This window comes from Oreochromis aureus, linkage group 15, assembly GCF_013358895.1.
Source record: "Oreochromis aureus strain Israel breed Guangdong linkage group 15, ZZ_aureus, whole genome shotgun sequence".
NCBI lineage: Eukaryota > Metazoa > Chordata > Actinopteri > Cichliformes > Cichlidae > Oreochromis > Oreochromis aureus.
Window position 1 is genome coordinate 35,407,442 of NC_052956.1, and position 17,699 is coordinate 35,425,140.

The 17,699-nt window shown below is 42.3% G+C and overlaps 1 protein-coding gene across 1 annotated transcript in view; it reads right to left on the reverse strand.

Moving 5' to 3' along the window:
• The window catches only part of camsap2a (calmodulin regulated spectrin-associated protein family, member 2a), a 46,043-nt gene that overhangs the window by 3,484 nt on the left and 24,860 nt on the right, over positions 1–17,699 (reverse strand). The window contains exons 6-16 of the mRNA XM_039599079.1: positions 13,523–13,664; positions 12,588–12,727; positions 7,043–7,139; positions 6,529–6,625; positions 6,401–6,432; positions 6,240–6,309; positions 3,978–6,123; positions 2,923–3,059; positions 2,296–2,519; positions 1,657–1,753; positions 239–354 (exon numbers count right to left, since the gene is read on the reverse strand). Of these exons, the coding sequence (XP_039455013.1) occupies positions 239–354; positions 1,657–1,753; positions 2,296–2,519; positions 2,923–3,059; positions 3,978–6,123; positions 6,240–6,309; positions 6,401–6,432; positions 6,529–6,625; positions 7,043–7,139; positions 12,588–12,727; positions 13,523–13,664 (3,298 nt within the window). The remainder of the gene's footprint in view (positions 1–238; positions 355–1,656; positions 1,754–2,295; positions 2,520–2,922; positions 3,060–3,977; positions 6,124–6,239; positions 6,310–6,400; positions 6,433–6,528; positions 6,626–7,042; positions 7,140–12,587; positions 12,728–13,522; positions 13,665–17,699) is intronic.

The following is a 17,699-nucleotide window of genomic DNA, read 5'->3' on the forward strand; positions in this document are numbered from 1 at the left end:
GAGGAATGTGAGCTATTTGAATCAGAAACAACTGTTTATATCATTACTCTGAACTGCAATCAGTACAAAAGGAAACCCTGCTTCAGACAATGAGATCAATCTAAAAAAAATAAAAAATAAAAACAAATCTCAAATGGATAGAACAAAGATCTCACTATAATTTAACAACTCTATGTTGTGAATATTTGCCACTTTTAATATTTGTCTACAAACTAAGACATATACTGAGTTAACCTACCAGTGTACTCTGTATTTGATGTAACAGAAGAGGTTGTGGATCCATTTTCCCAGTCTTTCTCTCCATTCCTGCTGCTGGAGCGACTGGGGGACAGGAAACCATCAGCAGAGTCAGGCCTAGAAAACACACACGCACATAGAGCGTTAGTTTACCTCTCTGGGTGTGTGTTGATCCTGAACACTCAGCACAGCATACTGCAGGCACTGCTATTCAGTTCAGTTTGGTCATCAAAAGAAAGGACTTGGTTTGGGTTTTAGCTGTGTGACAAAGTCACGGTAACCAGGGCAGCAGCAAAGCTTGCAAGCGCAGGCAGTGAGTACAGTTTGGTGCATTAAGCTTAGTAAAAAAGGTCAGATACATTTTTGTGCAGGATTTGGCATTTACTTGCTCTCACTGTAAGACTCTTTGCATTTGGAGTATTTTAACTTCACAATATTAAATCAAATGCTGCTTTTTACATGGACACCACCAAATTACATGATCTGAGCCATGCATTTGGAAATATAAGCAAAGCAAATGCACAGTAAGAGCAATTAGGCCAACTTGTGCGACTAAACTGACCATATTAACAGGTCATTTCAGCTTTCCTTGAATAAAAAAAAACGTGTTTATGACTTGATAGGATGGATGCTCTCCCTCGGGTGTGCATTGGGTTTGTCAAGCAGTGGTTCTGAATAAATCACCTGGTGTTTTATCAGACGTAAATAACCAAAGCAGGTGTGAGAATTGGTGAGAACAGCACAGCAGAAGGGTAAGCAGGAAAGAAAAAAGTGATTGTTTTGTGATGGTGATACTGAAGGAAGCATAGCGGACCTGCTTTGAAGTTAGTTATGAGTGTCTTAACAAAAAAACATTTGCTTTTGCTTTAAGTGCTTACTCAATCCCTAACAAAACCCATTGTGGTCTAAAGGGTTTTCAGTGCAGGATTGGGCTCAGGACAGCATGAAGTGCCTTTAAGATTTCACCGTCAACCAGAAAAACTAACCTTCTCCTTCTCAGTTTAGGAGAGCCCAGAAAGTAGAGGAGACCGCTAGAGGCTAAACTAGAACTTCTGACGTTTGAAACAACATGAAAGGAAAGCGTTAAAAGGGAAGACTGAGAGAAAACAGGAAAAACATTAGATCGGAGAGTCAGAGTTAGTCTCCTGGTCCAATTAAATGCACATCACGGCAGGTGTGAAGGATAAAACTCCTACTGTAACACGGGAGAGGACTTCAGCACGTGCTCTGCCTGAGAAGTCAGTGCGAATTTACTCTGTACTATATATCTGGATTTATATATGGATTTAAGGCTCTTACAGCAAGTAGAAAAGGTTAAAACAGTAAAATTATTTACTGCTGAATGGAACACAAAAATCTAAACCAAGTGTTAAACCTTTGTTTCATTTTGGGGAAAAAAAGAACCCAGTAACATCTCACCTTGCTGCTCTCTTCTCAGAGTGAATGCTGTCGCTGTCTCCCAGGTTGAGGGAAGCGAGGGACAAGCTGGAGACTGAAAAAACACGCTGGCGTGAACCTGGTTTTGAGATAGTCACACATGGCACGACACAACATGACACGATTACACCACAGCACGAATGAAAACACCGCCGGACTGTCTGCGGTGTTTTGTGCCACCTGCGACTGTATTAGAGCCTCAGTGCTGTGACTGAAATGTCTCACAACCACATATACATGCAAAACCGACTAATATGATGCATAATTAAATGCATATTCAGTAAAATCAGATCATATAATGTTTTTTTTAAAATATACACATATCACACTTGCATACACTGATGCTGCACTGCTTCCTTCACCGTGAGGTTTTAATTTGTTATTTTAGAATAATTTTTCATGATATTAATTATTATTATTGCATTAATATCAATGCCATATATTAGCTTCATATTTTTACTATATAAAACAGCATTTAAGGAAACATCAGGAAGAAGGCAACGCTCAGCTGGTTGCTTAACACAGTCTAAGGTGGCACAATGCACTGCAGCAGCAAGATACTGATGTGAGAGATGAGATGGCATTGACCTCTCTAAGAGAGGGGGTCATCTCCATGGTTACCTGTGGCAGCCCTCACGGGGGTTTTGGGTGAATCCATGCTGTCACGATGGATAGACTTGGGTCGCCCTCGCCTCTGCTTGGCCCCCGCCGTGGGTCGAGGTTTAATGACGGTGTCCATGTCCTCCATCAGCTTCAGCTGCTTCCTCCTGAGGTACTCCTGCTTGATGAACTCCTTCCTGGCCTTGTCCTCCTCCTTCCTGACGCGCTCCTCTTCGGCTTTCAGTCTGAAGAGATGCATGGATGGATGGAAGGAGAGTTAGCAATAAGATACTTTGAAATGCTAAATTCACCATACAAGAGACAGTTAGCTGATCGATTGGTAAATATTGTACTGCACTGCTATTAAAAGAGACTAGTTATTTGGCAAGATGTTGAACGTTAATCAGGTCTATAAGTCTTAGATATATTAAGCAAATATTGGGATATAATGGGCTTGAGCAAGCTGTGAGGTTACTATAACTATCTTGTGATCTTGTGTTTCATAAATGGACAGAATGAAGAAAATATATGGAAGATAACAAAAAATGGAGACAAAAAATATGAAGAAAAAGTAGGAAAAAGATTCTAATAAAGCACCAAATAAAATCTCAACAAACAAATTAACTTTTTTTTCTCAGATGGACACACCGAGCTTCCTCTTTCTTCTGCTCCAGCTCAGCTTCTAGCTGCATCTTCCTCTGCTGGCTCTCCTTTTCTCTTCGCATCCTTTTCTCCAGCAGTGCAGCCCTCTTCTGCGCCATGTTCTCCTCTGCTTTTCCATCCTCCTGTAGGAACACAAGGCAGCTGGGTTAAAATGTGTGTGTGAGGTAATGCAAGCTGCTGTGTCAATTTATGAATATTATACGTTTAGCTGTTTATCTGTTTTTCAAGCAAAGTTGACCTTCTGTGATTGTGATGCAAATCCAGAGCTGGCAGAACCGAGTGTCATTTTGATACCCAGTAAATCCTTTTTATTGTTGTTTTGTTCAATCTAATCTGATATAATGAAGAGATGACTCTAAACCTGGATTGTGGAAAGGTCAACGTGCTTTTGTAATATTAAATGAGACATTCAAAAGGGCTTGCAGAAGCCACAGAACAGAGGATTTTCTCAGGGCCAGAAAGAGCACATTCCTTTGAAGGCTTTCTAAACACTTTATTATGCAACAGACGCTTTGTTTCATGTACCTGTGGTTAACGCTGTAATATCTGAGTTCAGACTATAAATATAAACACATGTGACGAAATGAATTTGAATTCAGCTGTTGCTAATGGTGGCACAGCAAACTTCTAATGCAACTCAACTACAAATCTGATTCCTGTAGAGGTTAATTCATGTGACCGCTCATTGCTCATCCCTCTGTATCCACCCTCGTTTTCTAGCCGACCCATCTTCAGCCCCGTACAGCTGCGCCTGAATTATTCACAGCAGCCCCAGTTTTGTGGCCCACATTGAAACCCAGACAGCAGTTAGCAGCAGCCTTAGAAGCTATAAAGGGGAAGATGATACTGTCCTCAAACAGCATATATCCTGTGCTATTTATCATCTTCTGCTAGGAACAAAAACTGTTTCCCTATGAAAACAATCATGTCTGCCCAATTACAATTACAATATGTATGTTTTTAAAATTTGTTTTCCCCTCAGAGACACGTTCAAATGCCACTCAGGTTGTGCGTGTGTTAATTTTTGTGATTTAGCCTACCTTGAAAAAGAAACCACGGCACAGCTTCTGTTCATCATCTAGGCCTTCCGCATCCCCCTGCTGCATTTCCAGGCTGTCATCCAGAGTTGGATCCTCTAGCGGTTTCACCACTGACAGAGGAACCTCAATCAAACTGCTTTTGGCTTGGCCAGACAATTCTGACTGGAAAGGGATCTCTGTTGGCATCACCGTGAAGGTCTCTACCACAGGGTGGGCTAGAACTTCAGGGAATGTTGACTCTAAAGTAGGTTTGAGCTCTACATCTGACTTCTGAACTTTCTGGTAATCTGTTTCCATGTCAGTGGTCTTGGATTGGTGGGGAGCTTCTGTTTCCTGGGTTTGGGCATTAGTACCTACTTCACTTTGCTCTTTTTTGTTCTGCAGTTTTGGGGAGCTACAGGGGGAGCCGGCTATACCCACAAGCTCTCGCTCTGGGGAAAGGAGGGAATGTGTTTCCTTGTTTTCATCTGCAACTGGAGCGACCGTCTCCAAATTGGCGGTTGCTGGTTTCTCCCCCATGTAAACGAAGGAACTTGCCAGGGGCTGGCAGGGAGAAAATCGCCGTAGCCTTGGGATGCTATCGACAGACTGCGGCGCAGTTAGGACGCGACTGTAAGGGGCCAGCTTGAGCTCGCTGGGTCGAGCGGTGCGAGGATTACGTGAGTGAAAGGACGCAGATTTCCGTTTGATGCTGGTTGGAGAGCGGTGGGTGGAACGAGGGGAGTCAGCGGGAGAAGAGGGTCCCGAGGATCGAGTGACGGCTCCGGCTCGACCGTGCTTCTGTGGCGAGGGGTTTGTATGTGGAGGAGGGATGACCCACGCCTGCTGCTGTTTTTGCTCCCTCATGGCCATGATTACTTCTTGCTGCTGAGCCAGGCGCTGCATCTCAGTTTGGAGAAAGGCCAAAGAGTGGTTGAGTTTCTCAATTGAACGGGTATACTCTGTGAGATCCACTTCGGTCAGCTGAGCGTGGCTTTGTCCGCCTTCCTCACCTGCACCGGGAGATTTTTGCCAACAGGAAGCCGTGCTGCTTTGCTCTGCCCCATCAGGTGTGTCTGCCTTGTTCCTCCCAAATTTAAAGGTGGGACTTGTACTTGCCGACTTTCCTTCTCCCTCAGTTTTTCCTCCTTCTTCTCCACTTGCTGCACCGTCACCTTTTCTCTTTACCACGTTTAGGAATGCAGAGTGGCCCATCTTTTGCCGATGCCTTGTGAAAGCTGCCTCCACTTTCTTCTTCTGTGCCTCAATAGCTTTCCGTTTCTCCTCGAGCCTCATCCGCAGCTGCACCATCTCTGTAGCCATGACCTGAGCAGGGTCATTGGGTGGAAGCTGGACAGGTGTGAGTGACGGCTGTGAAATAGGGGGCAGTGTGGTTTGTTGGCGGACCGGGCTGTGCTCAGGGGTCGGGGCCCATGAGACAGATAATGGGAGCCCAAATTCAGAGCCCTCCGGAGTGGTCTTCAGAGAGCTGCTGCTGCCCCTTCCTGAGTCTGGTGCTGATGGATTAAGCTTTTTCATCTTCTGCTCAGCAAAGCTAGTCATCTTTACTGCTGAAGGGGATTTGCTTTGACTGCTCGGGCAGGGGCTTGGCGTGTCCATGTCCAGCTCCATGTTCACAGAGCAGTCTTTCAGAGAGGAATCTTCATCCAGCATGTCCTCTGTTTGGATATTGATGCCAGTGTCCACTTCTGTGGTGTCCGTGGTGCTCAAAGGTCCTTTGGAGTCCACCTCTGACACTGGATCTAAAGCACCAACGCCGGCACCATGTTCCTGACTATGCAGAAAGAAACCATTGTTGATGCCCTCCACTGGTGGCCTGGTTGGGCTTTGGATAATCTGGAGGGCTTCCTCCATGGAGGGAGTTGTTTCCATGACTCCTCCGTGTCCGTTGGAGTACCCTTGCTTGCTCGGCCCCATGCCAGCAAGGCTGTCTGGGCAGCCTTCCTCTTCAATGCCAACACTCTGACCATTCACTGGCTGGAAGGACAGGTTACGCTTCATTCCACGGGGCATGTGGAGGACCTTGAAACCAGAACCGTCATCCGTGCTGACAGACCTGACCATGCCACGTGTGGAGGGAACAGCGGCAGGCGCAGACTCCTCTTTATCAAAGGGGATGTCAAAGGACACACCGTAAGGCCCAGATCTTAACAGAAAAGACAAAACAAAACAAAAAACAACAAGAAATTGTAATTTAATTTTGCAGATTTGGTTAACAAATTATAAAAGGTTATACATAAAGAGGGCAACAATAACACTCACCTCTTCTCTTTTGGCCAGGTACCAAGATTGCCATCAACAAAGGACATTGAGGTTGACCTCTTGATCTCTCCTAGAAGATGCATATGATGAGTAAAAATGACAACAGAAGGCTTTTGTATATACTTTGTATGTATTTTCATAAATCTAAAAATTATAATTACCTGAGTTTCGGGGCTGGGGCCGCAGGGGTAAACTTGAGAACGAGAGAGGGAAATGACAAACATGATGATGGGAACGGAGAATTTTCTGCCACCTGATTTCTCGTCATTGTAACTTGGTGCTAACATACCTGGGTCTTTCAGGGCTTGGGGGCCTTTCCATAAAACTCTTCTTAGTTGCCTTGGAGATGGGGATTGTCGGGAAATTCTTCAACAAGGATGAGGGCTCTGACGTGATAAGACAAATAAAAATGATCAGACTGTGGTTTTTCAATAGACACAATGTAATATTGCATGATCCTTACCTGATTAATTTGTGTATGATTCAGAGAAAAAAACATTACCATACTTGGTTACTGCTGCTTCACTACAAACCGTGACATTAGCATGACTATAGCTACTTTAAATTTCATTGAAATGGCATTACATTTTAGGTTAGCTTTCCCTTCATCCATAGTTATAATGATTTGTGTTTATTGGAAGTGCGTATGTTGGAATGAACGTCTGACCATAAGGTTGATTATGCGTCTATGTTCGATCATGTGCGCTTTAATGTCTGAATTTTATTTAAAAGTGTGAAACAATTTGTGTTTCCTTGAAAAGTGCTATACAAATAAAGTTGCAGGGTTAGAATTTCCCACTTGCCTGTGCCTTCGTTCTCGAGCTTTCTTGGTTTCACAAATGACGGTTTGACCACCTCAAACCACCAAAACAGCTCTGCCATGAACACCAGATAGTTATTCTGGGGAGGAAAACAAGAGCAAGATTAAAACCATTCAAAACACATAAATGCTATAGCACAGGGAATAACATCTGGATGTGTCCAAAAGAGCACGTGGAACTTCATTCAACTGCATTGTCTGATTTGTCCAGCAGGTGTCTCTGTTAAGCTGAGGTATCATAAATTTGTATTGTATCCAGTCTATATATGACTAATTACCCAAGCCTGGAGCAGTTGATAGAATATCCTATTTAAGAGAAACATGCCTCACAGTTCAAACGACTGTAGAGTCATTTACAGGGAAATTATATTTTCTGTGTGTTGGCTCAGGTAATGTAAATGATGCTAAAGCAAATAGTACCAGTGCCAGTCGAGAAGCAATTAAGACATTAACCTCATTTACAAAATAAAGGTCACCTGCATCCAACCTGAATGAGACTGAGTGTCAGAGCTCAAAGGGATTTAACACTGCTGTGCCAGGTCATGTCCACGTTTGAATCGGCTCAACATACACTAGGAGGTGAAACTGCTGGAGGAGAGTGCACTGCGCTGCAAAAAAACATCAATCTTACAAAGTCCCTGACTCAGTATTTCATTCTCCCAAAGCACTGTTGTTTGTTTCCTTATAATAATGGGAAAAAAGCTTATTCTGTAGAAACATTGCCTTTCTTCTGCTCCCTCTTTCTAAATTCTTTCAATCTGTCGCTGTCTTGACACAAAGCAATGACCAAATAACATGTCTCCAATCCAAACAGATGAGATTCATTTACAGTAATCAATTTCTGCTGAATTATCAGGCCAGATTGTGCAGTTTTTCTTTATTCACTCACAGACGCACACGAATGCAAATGAGTGGAGTAAAGCACGACCTTGAGGAATCCCACCCTCTACCAGCTCTCAGTCCACGGTCTCCAGACAAAGACAACGGTGCGTGCTCCAGCTCTAAAGAAGCCTGACTCAAGTCATGAGCAGCATCTTTCTGTACCAGTCAAACACCAGAGCGCACGTGTCAACTGAAGCACAAAAGCACACCAGGAAGGACGGAGGCAATTAACACCAGCACCCTGGTTGGCTGTGGGGGGGGGGGAGGTGTTACTGCAGCATTTCACATGGTTTTGTTTCTCATCTAATTCACATGCGAGCGTGCAGGGCTGGAAGAAGACGAAAAGGTGTCTGCTGCAGAATGCTGCTCCGCTGGTGTGAGAAGCAGTGGAGCACATGGTTAACAAAGTCGTTAAAGTCGAGTAAAGCAAAAAAATGATCAACTTCCCATTTACAATTTTTTTTATTCTTCTGATGACTGTGGGATTAAAAAGCAAAGAATTACTAATGAACTCCAAATCAAATAGTGCCGGTTACCTTTTAGGTGTTCAGCATGTGAAGCACTCCTCAGAAGAAAGAAAACGCAGGAAAAAAATGACTGAATGAGAAAGAGACAAAGATCTCCTGTCATCCGCCCTGCCCAGATTGGTGCCACCAGCTTACTTGTTCTCTCCTCCCATCTGTTCGCCCGACTACTACTGACACACCAGGTGTGAGTGTTTTTGCTTAATACCCCCAGCCTCAGCACTCACACACACACACACACACACACACACTCAGTCTGATCCCTAAAACCAACCACTGCACCACCACCACACCTATCTCCCCAGTGAATGACATTACTGCCTTGTGGGTTGCCAGGTCTGCAGCATTGCCAAGTTCAGCTGTCTGCAGATTTGAGTGTGTGACGCTCAGAATGAAGTCAGATTGGTGATTACTAGAAGACTAGAAGATCAGAGCTGAGAGTGGTGGGGTGGGGGTAGCTAATCCACTTTGCGGGTATGGGAATAAACACCCTCCCCCTCCTCCCCTGTATGTGCCACACACACACACACACACACACACACAACAGTGAAACATTCAAATGCACAGGAAAATATATACCAACAAAGCCCCTAGAAATGATGTTATCCAGCTCAGCGCACGATGAGGCCTATAGCCACACAGTGAGCATTCAGAGGGAATTAATCTTAACAGTCACTGGGCCAGAGGGTTGATTAAAGGATCTACGTCCAGCAGCCAGCCAGACAGACTCACTCCAATCTGGAAAAACCACCCTTTGATCTATCGCCAAGTTTATCAGACAGCTGCCAGACGCCTATTGAAGGACGGTAGGAGAAAACATTTGGATTTTTAGAAGCGATTGCTCAGAGACGCCTAGTATCAAACATCATATTACTTCCTGTAACCCTGCCACTCTTTACCTGACAGTGAAGAGAAATTATAGTAGAGTACAATGTGTGTTTACTAAAGCTACGGCTATTATATGTAATCCTGTGTGCCACTTTTGGTCAAAGAAGTAAAAGTGCCATCCTTCACAGCTGACAGTCAGATCACAAACAAATGACTAATCACGTTGAAGAGGGAGGTTATGAATTATAGTAAGGGTGTTAACTGCCCCCTCAGGGCAACCACAGCATGTTTGCGAGGAACCTCCTGGTACAAAAGGAGCAGGTGAATTTCATTTATCTTCCTCGAGTCCACAGATATTGCCACTATGATGTCTGAGGAATTAATTAAACATAGAGCCAGTAAATGGGAGAGGGTTGAGTGATTTAGTGGTCTGGTTTCCATTAGCAAAGAATGGTCTTAGGTAATGTATGTGATATATGGCTTTTGGTTTCCTTACAGAAAGGAAGAAAGTGTTTTGCTTCTTACTAAGGTATACTGAACATAATGTTGAGTCAACCTGTCATCACCATACATGCAAATTTTGTGTACCTTGAGAGGAAAGAGTGCAGACTCTTAATCTTGGAGAGGGCTACATATTTACCAGAAAGAGACCTGGTGTCTGACATGAAGATATCAGGCAGACTAGTGTGGGGGTGTGTGGGCAATAAATGTTCCCACTGTAACGCTTCATGCTCTTTTCCAATTTTCTGCATCTGATTTCTTAGGAGGACTGATAACATCTATTAAATTATCTTTTCCACACCAGCTAGAGTTCATCATTTAAGCTAAAGTGTGGCATCTTCCAGGTTCTCTCTTTACTGCAATCCTATATTCTGATGTACTTCATTGTCACGTGTTATATCATATGAATTATGACCATTTTTAATGTCAATAAATTGAAAAGTGTGTTTTAACTGTGAAAAACCACCAGCTCTAATCTCTGCTAACCACATCTGGCAGCAGCATTAGCAGAGGGACACTTTCACAGAGGCAAAGTGTGAGTCTGTTGTGTATGTTACTGTAACACGTGTGCCCAATCTTGTCACCACTTTCCCAAAAGATGCTGTCCCATTTACTCTGTTTCCTCCCATCTTCTCCTTCCTAATTGTTTCAAACTGTGTTATCACACCTTCTTGTCGCTTCTCTCCTGTTTCCACTTTTTTCCACATCAACACCTCGTGCGCCTCCCCTCCTCTCTAATGTGGCGGCTCAGTCTCTATAATAAGGTCTCCATCAGCATGCCGGGCAACAACATACGACCACCGAGGGTGTGACTCCCTGCAATCTGGGTCAAGGTTACAGAATCTAACTAGTTCTGTGTGCACTCGTGTCTGCCGCACTGCTTCTCTCAGGCAATTACTGTGCCTGCTGAGACTGCTCTACCCCTCCTGAAATCACTGTCAGCAAAATGCTGCTAATGGCTGGTTCACAAAACTTGGTGATTATTTTTTTGACACCATGTTGAACAGAATGCATGTGCTTTGGGCTGAAATTAATATGTCTCTTTTGCTTTTGCTTTTTTTTTTTTTTTTTTTTTTAGAAATTTTGTGCAAAATAAAGCATTTAAAGGGCACTTTCCTCTAAATATGAATACATTTCATTAGTTTAGGTATATAATGATGCTTTCAATACTTTCAAACTTCATCATTCTGCTGGATATCAGCTTCAAAACAGCTTTTTTCAGCATGTTTTTCTTTTAGATATTAGACATGTTTTAGTCAGTTTGGACAGTCCCCTGAGGTTTGTCCTTTCAGTGACCTGTATTCTGTGTATGCTCAGAGCTCTCCTACATCTGAGGACATGCTGAGGTGACAGTCAGGGAAAGTCAAACTTATCCAGACACATCAACTTATTTTTCCCCTGCCTGTGCAGCTCTCGGGCAAAACACACTGAGAATGACACAGTAAAAACAAACTCAAGCATGAGAGAGGGAACGTTAGATCAACCCACTGAGCAACCACTGGCAAGTGGCATTTGATGATAAATTAGTAGGTATGCAACAGAATATATATATATATATATATATATATATATATATATATATATATATATATATATATATATATATATATATATATATATATATATATATGTATACATACATATACAGCATATATATATATATATATACATATGTATATATATATGTGCAGTATGCACACCAGCTGACCAAGTAAACACACTGAAATGTTGTGGATTCAAAGAGAGAGTGGAACATTAGTGAGAGGGTAAAATAAGCTCTTTCCTGTGTGTCTCGAGTGACCTATATATGTTTTTATGGTAACGGCAGAAAAGCAGGGCAAGGAGTGAGTTTAATGTAAAATGCGGACTGTCTCCATGGCACTCCAGCTGCAATACACATTCATACACCAAGAAACCACACACACACAGAGAAACAACAGTGTTACAGACGAGAGAGGACTGAAGGATTTATAAATCAGAAAGGTCTCTGTCAAGAGAAACTAATACTGTCTGAGAAAGGTCAGCAAACATGAGGAGAAACATCATTAGTAAAATTCCTTAAGAGCAGCGGCAACACAAACGAAATGAAAATTTAAATGAAATAAACGAGCAAAAGAAAAAAGATGGTTGGAGAAGAAGAAAGAGTAACTACAGAAGGTAATTAGGAAATGAAGATGAAAAGAAAACAAACAATGGAAAGCAAGTTAAAGGACAGAAAAATGAACGCATGCATAGATTGTTTGGAGGAAAAGGCTGAGTGGAGCTTGTGGCTGGTGAAGACGGATAGTTTGGACTAAAAGTTTCTTTTCCACAGCTGACTCACCACACTGGCCTACACTGCTGCACACTTCTCTTGTTTCATTTAGCCTGGATCTAACACCACATGGGGTTCTAATCTGTGTCGGCACAACACTTATGAATAATTTTAAAGTGTTTTGGAAAAAAGTCATCAACTCTGACTTGGACTGACATCGCACACTAGTGTTTTAAATAAAGCAGGCGGCACTGCGGACTGGGTTTGGATTTTCTGCTAACAGACATTTCCTACTGGGTCCCATTCTAAAGTTTTAGCAGCTGAAATTCTATTTTTGCAACACTGTAATGACTAAGAGTGAAGAATCTGTTTACAGTGACAACCATGAGATAGCCAAGCAACCAGTAAACCAACAAACCAAGATCAGCATCAACAATGCGAGCCACAGATCCCACCATGAACGCGAATGCACTGCCTAAAAATTTATTCTTACAATCTTATATATTAACTTAAGCAAGTATTTCATTAGACAGTAGTACCTTGACGGTGGAGGAGGCGTAGAGCATGTCTTCCAGGCTGAAGTGGCAGCAGCTGTTCAGGTTGTCTTTGCAGAAGTCTTGTATTAGCTGCAGGTTGTACAGTCGATCAGCCAGACTCATATTCTCCTTCAGGCAAACATCTAGGAGGGCAGAGAGATCCATCAGGTGTCACTGTGACGCAGTACGAATTTGATGATTGAAGTCGGTCTGGTTACAATGCAGACGTCAGTGTTTTCCTTTTTACTGTGCTGACAGTAATAGTTTAAGATCAGTGATGGAGCGCGTTCAGAACAATGCTGTGTGTCTTTTTAGGAACTGCTGAGGCATTTATAGCGTAAAGTTTTGTGAACGTCTGCCTGACCAATCAAAACACTCCACAGTAGGCATCAACTGGTGGTTGGACGTAAGGTAATTACATCACATTGCTGATGAAGTGTGTGTAATAGCTGGCCAAACACACACAAACACACCCCCGCATCACATACATCCACAGTCATTTATCAAAGCTGAAACAATCACAGGAACAAAAGATCAATCAGGAAACACTGTTCATTTAAACACAGTAAACAACATTTCCTGATTGATTTTTGTTCCCCTCATTGTTGTCTGTGCGTTTGCATATTTGTCTTGATATTAACTCGGCTCTTTGGCAACATAATGTGATTATCTTGAGTCTATTTTGATGTTTGATCTATTGAATAAACCATTAACTCTTTCCCTCATAAAGAAAACATTTGACGACCTCCCCCTGTACTCTCAATTATGAGTTTTGACACCTCAATATGTACCAATAAGACACATTTTGGGTTTAGTTGTTTGGTCAAATAAGCAATTAACCGGTGGTAGATACATTACTGTCATGTTGTACTTTATTATCAAGCCTCCTTTAACTGGAAATTCCACTGACCCACCCACTCTTCATGCTTGTTTCTTACCATCCAGTGGCAGCAGCTGAGGACAGTAAAAGTGCAGCAGCGCACCCAGGGCCGAGCCATCTGTGCTGTCTTTTAGCAGGTTGTCCACTGGGGGGATCCAAGGAACCGGCTGGGTCGAGGCCTGCTCCTTCCTGTAGCGAGCCTGCAGAACGTAAAGTACTATAAACCCAGGCGCTTGTGCAAAATTATCAAGCCTACACCTACAGCAGCTATTAAGCCAAATTCCTCCTGCTGTTTCTTACTGTTTCACTAATGACAGCAGCAAAATTAGGGAAGTATAATGGAGCTTTAAAGCAGCAACAAGCGCTGCAAGGCCTCATTGAATTCACTCATGTATTAAAGTAAGTGAACAGCTCTGGAGCCTTGTTGCAACTGAAAAGGAAAAAGAACTGGCACGAGAATGAAGAGAGCTGCATGATTGAAGTAAGTATCACTGATTATTATTCCAGATGTCATGACGTGACCTTAATTATTTTCTCCTTATATTACAATGAGCTCTTGTTTATGTGGACCATCTTCATCTTCGTACGGATTGAGGAATTACACACAGCTCTGTATGGAAAAACATTGAAATATTGCCATTTCCTTATCAATTTGATGTGTATAGTAACTGTGGGAGCTTCTAGATTTCTAAAAGTGAATAATAATCAGTGATTTCCTAAGATTTTATAGTTCAACCTTCCAGTTAGCAATACAAGGAAGTACGTTAGAGACACAAATAATGGCTATATTGACTTTTGTAAACTCAGGCTCATGTACAGAACATGGTTAATGATGGACACTCAGATATTAACTGTCATTTACAGCCTACTTTGTCTGCTTTCAATTAAGAATAGCAATAATCACATGCATACAGCACTTGTAAATCAAAACAGGAGAAGAGAGAAAATATCTGGTTTATATCACAGTGACTGACTGATGCACACATGATAAAACGATGGCGATCGGACAGAAAGAGCAATGAAAGACAGTCACTCTGGACACAGATGAAAGAGCACAGCACTGATTAGTTCACTTACAGGCACAAGCTTCATGTACCACTTTGTTGGAGACTGCAGATGCACAGCAAAGGGAAAAGACAAACAGCAACAAAGAAATACCTGTTAGTCAGATTAGTTGGTAATGGGATTAGTATTACAAGCAAAGACATGACAAACCCGCACCTTTATCAGAGTGTACAAAAAGACTGTATACAGCAGGCTGTTACTTATTACACATATATTACGGTTGCTTTGGGTTTCAGAGTTACCGTGTACTTTCCTCACGCCAGCTCGGAGGCTCAGTCTTTAAAGATACATGAAAACACTACACCACGACTATTTTCCACCAGCTGACAGTCGATGTGTTAAACCTCAAATGGAACTTTAGACTTAAGCATCAAATTCCCCTGAAAAAAGATCACATTGTCTCCTGAAACATTTAACTGAAATTTTAATTGCTCACTTTTACCTCACGTTACCTCAGTGGGAAAAAAAATGTATTACTGTAACCAAACTGTCAGCTATCCAGTGTCACTGTAAGCTGATTCCAAAAAGGAGAGGATTGCCTCAGTTAACAGCTAATTCCCACGCTACGGAGAAGCATCAAAGACCTAAAATGTAAGTGCCACTCAAGAGGTCTGCGAGCCCTCGACTTCAAAGCCACACAGTGAGTCGTGAGAAGATACAGCTGCTTTGTTCTGAAACCTTCAAAAGTAAATATTAATGTCAGCCAGAGGAAAAATAAATATTAAAGACAGCAAAGAGGATGAAAGGATCAATAGTAGCTTTCGAAGATTCTTCTGATTTGATTGGTGCCACAGCTGTCTGAATGATAATTTGATTTGGCTTCTAATCTTTGATAATTCTACTTCCCTTAAGCTCACTGAAACGGAACGATTCTTGACCTCAATAAAAGTATCATAAACCCTGCAGTCACATCACCTCTCCAGGCTGAGCGACATCAACAAAAACAACAACAACAACAACAAAAAGCTGTACCCAATCCATGACCTCACAAAGTCAGTGCAGGCCAGCAGGCCAACTTCAACATTTGGCTGTCAGTTGGGGAACACGGCAAACACAGAGATCAGGATTTGATCACTTCTCAGGCTCTCATCAACATTCTGTCTCTTTTGGAAAAATATACTCACAAATCACAAATGTTTTAACTTTTATTTTCTCATTTTAACCCGAGTGTAAGGTTGTGTTTATGAAGAACAAACACAATGAAATTTTGCAGCAAGGTAACCAAAACTACTCCAAACCCTGCTGTCCCAGTTTGAGAGCAAGACAGAGGAAATGGATGCTGTCTGTATCTAATGTGATGATTTAAGGCTGGTTAGACAGAGAGTAAAATCTCCACCAATCAAACTCCTGGGGAGAGGTAATGCCCACTTTTATCATCTTACAGCAAAGCACACACATGCAAGCGCCTTTTACTACTGTATTTAAACACACACACACCCCACCCAAATTCACCCCAGTCATTCCCCTACTCTCTCTCTCTCTGTGTTACTAGCAAAGTTCATCCTTTCATACAGAGGATGATGTCCGGTTGAGCTGCAGCTCAGCTTTGGCAACTTTAAAGAATTATTCTTCCCTTCTCTGTCCGGACGTGCCTTTGCAGCTCCCTCCTCTTATTCTCCACCCACCATCACCTCTGAATATAATGCAGTAGGTTGAAATAAAAACACCGTTGCCCTGGTGAGCGTCAGTCTGTGTCTCTCTATGCCTGACTGAGACAGAGGCTGTGTGCGTGACTCACACTGCAGTAATACTGCAAAGACTAAAGGGGGGGAAGTATTTGGAGGTGGGGAGTGATGGAGGTACAGGGAGAGAATAGATGAATGTGCTAGACATAGACACACAAAAAAGAAAGTAGCTATAAATTTTGCATGTAATTGTATTTTTTCCCTTTGCTCTTCTGGGTGTTTTTAACTCTTACTTTTTTTTAAATAAAAAAGTAAAAACAAAACAAACAAAAAAAAACCCAAAACACTTTTTTAGGCTGAAGGCTGCAAGTGAGACATCACAACAACACCAACACATTTTATATTGTAAGGTGAAGACCCTGCAATAATAGAGAGAAAACCCAAACAATCAAATCACCCCCTTTGAGCAAGCACTTGGTGACAGTGAGAAGGAAAAACTCCCCTTTAACAGGAAGAAACCTCGGGTTAACCAGGCTCAGAGAGGAGCAGCCATCTGCTATTATTGGTTGGGGCTGATGGGAGGAAGACAGGACATAAGACATGCTATGGAAGAGAGCCAGAGATTAACAATAAGTAACGATTGAATGCAGAGATGTGTATAAACATATACAGAGTGAAAAAAGGGAGGGGAAGAAGAAAGAGCCTATTGTGGCATAACTAAGGGATGATTCAGGATCACCTGATCCAGAGAAACTTTAACCTTAGAAAAACTCTTTTTAAAAAGTTAAATGCAAACATAGTGACGGATAAATGTGGACTTCAATTCATCTAAAGGTGTAAAACAGCAGCATCCAATGACTGTGACTTTCTGCAGTGGTTGGACAATGTCATAAGCAGCCATAAGCAAACACAAACACACAACAATCCGCAAAAGCCGCCCAGAGGTGACAAATGATGTTACCAAAAAGCCAGCTCTCCAGCTCGGGGGCCAAACATGCAGACTGTGCTGACACTCACATTGACAGGGCAAGTTAAAGCCATTCTGCTTTAAAAATGGTTTTCTTATACAATAAGCATGACAAAAATCCGATGATGAAATGATGATGCGATGGCACTTTTTTCTTCAACTTCACCAATTAAAGTGTGTGTCATCCTGTGTGTTTGTGGGGGCTAGCTGAGGCATGCAGTGCTGTGTCTGCATACTGACTGGTCAGATCAGGATCAAACACTGTGGAAGTTTTCCCCAGCCCTGGGACTGTGACTGGAAATGCACACACACACTAAAACACATTGGACAATTTTTACCCTTAGGTGAACTTTCTCACTCTCTAAACATCTCTAGGAAAAAGCATCACTGACAGTGTTAGTGCATGGAGTTTTTGCCTGATTTAACTCGGGGTAGAAAGGAAGTTTGAAAAAACAGGAAGGCCAGAGGAGCAAGGGTCAAGAAAGGTTATTGGATGGGATGATAGAGAGAGTCTGGAGAGGGAGGAATGGAGTAACTAAAAAGAAAGAAAAGAACAAACTGCTGATAAATGTCAGCTG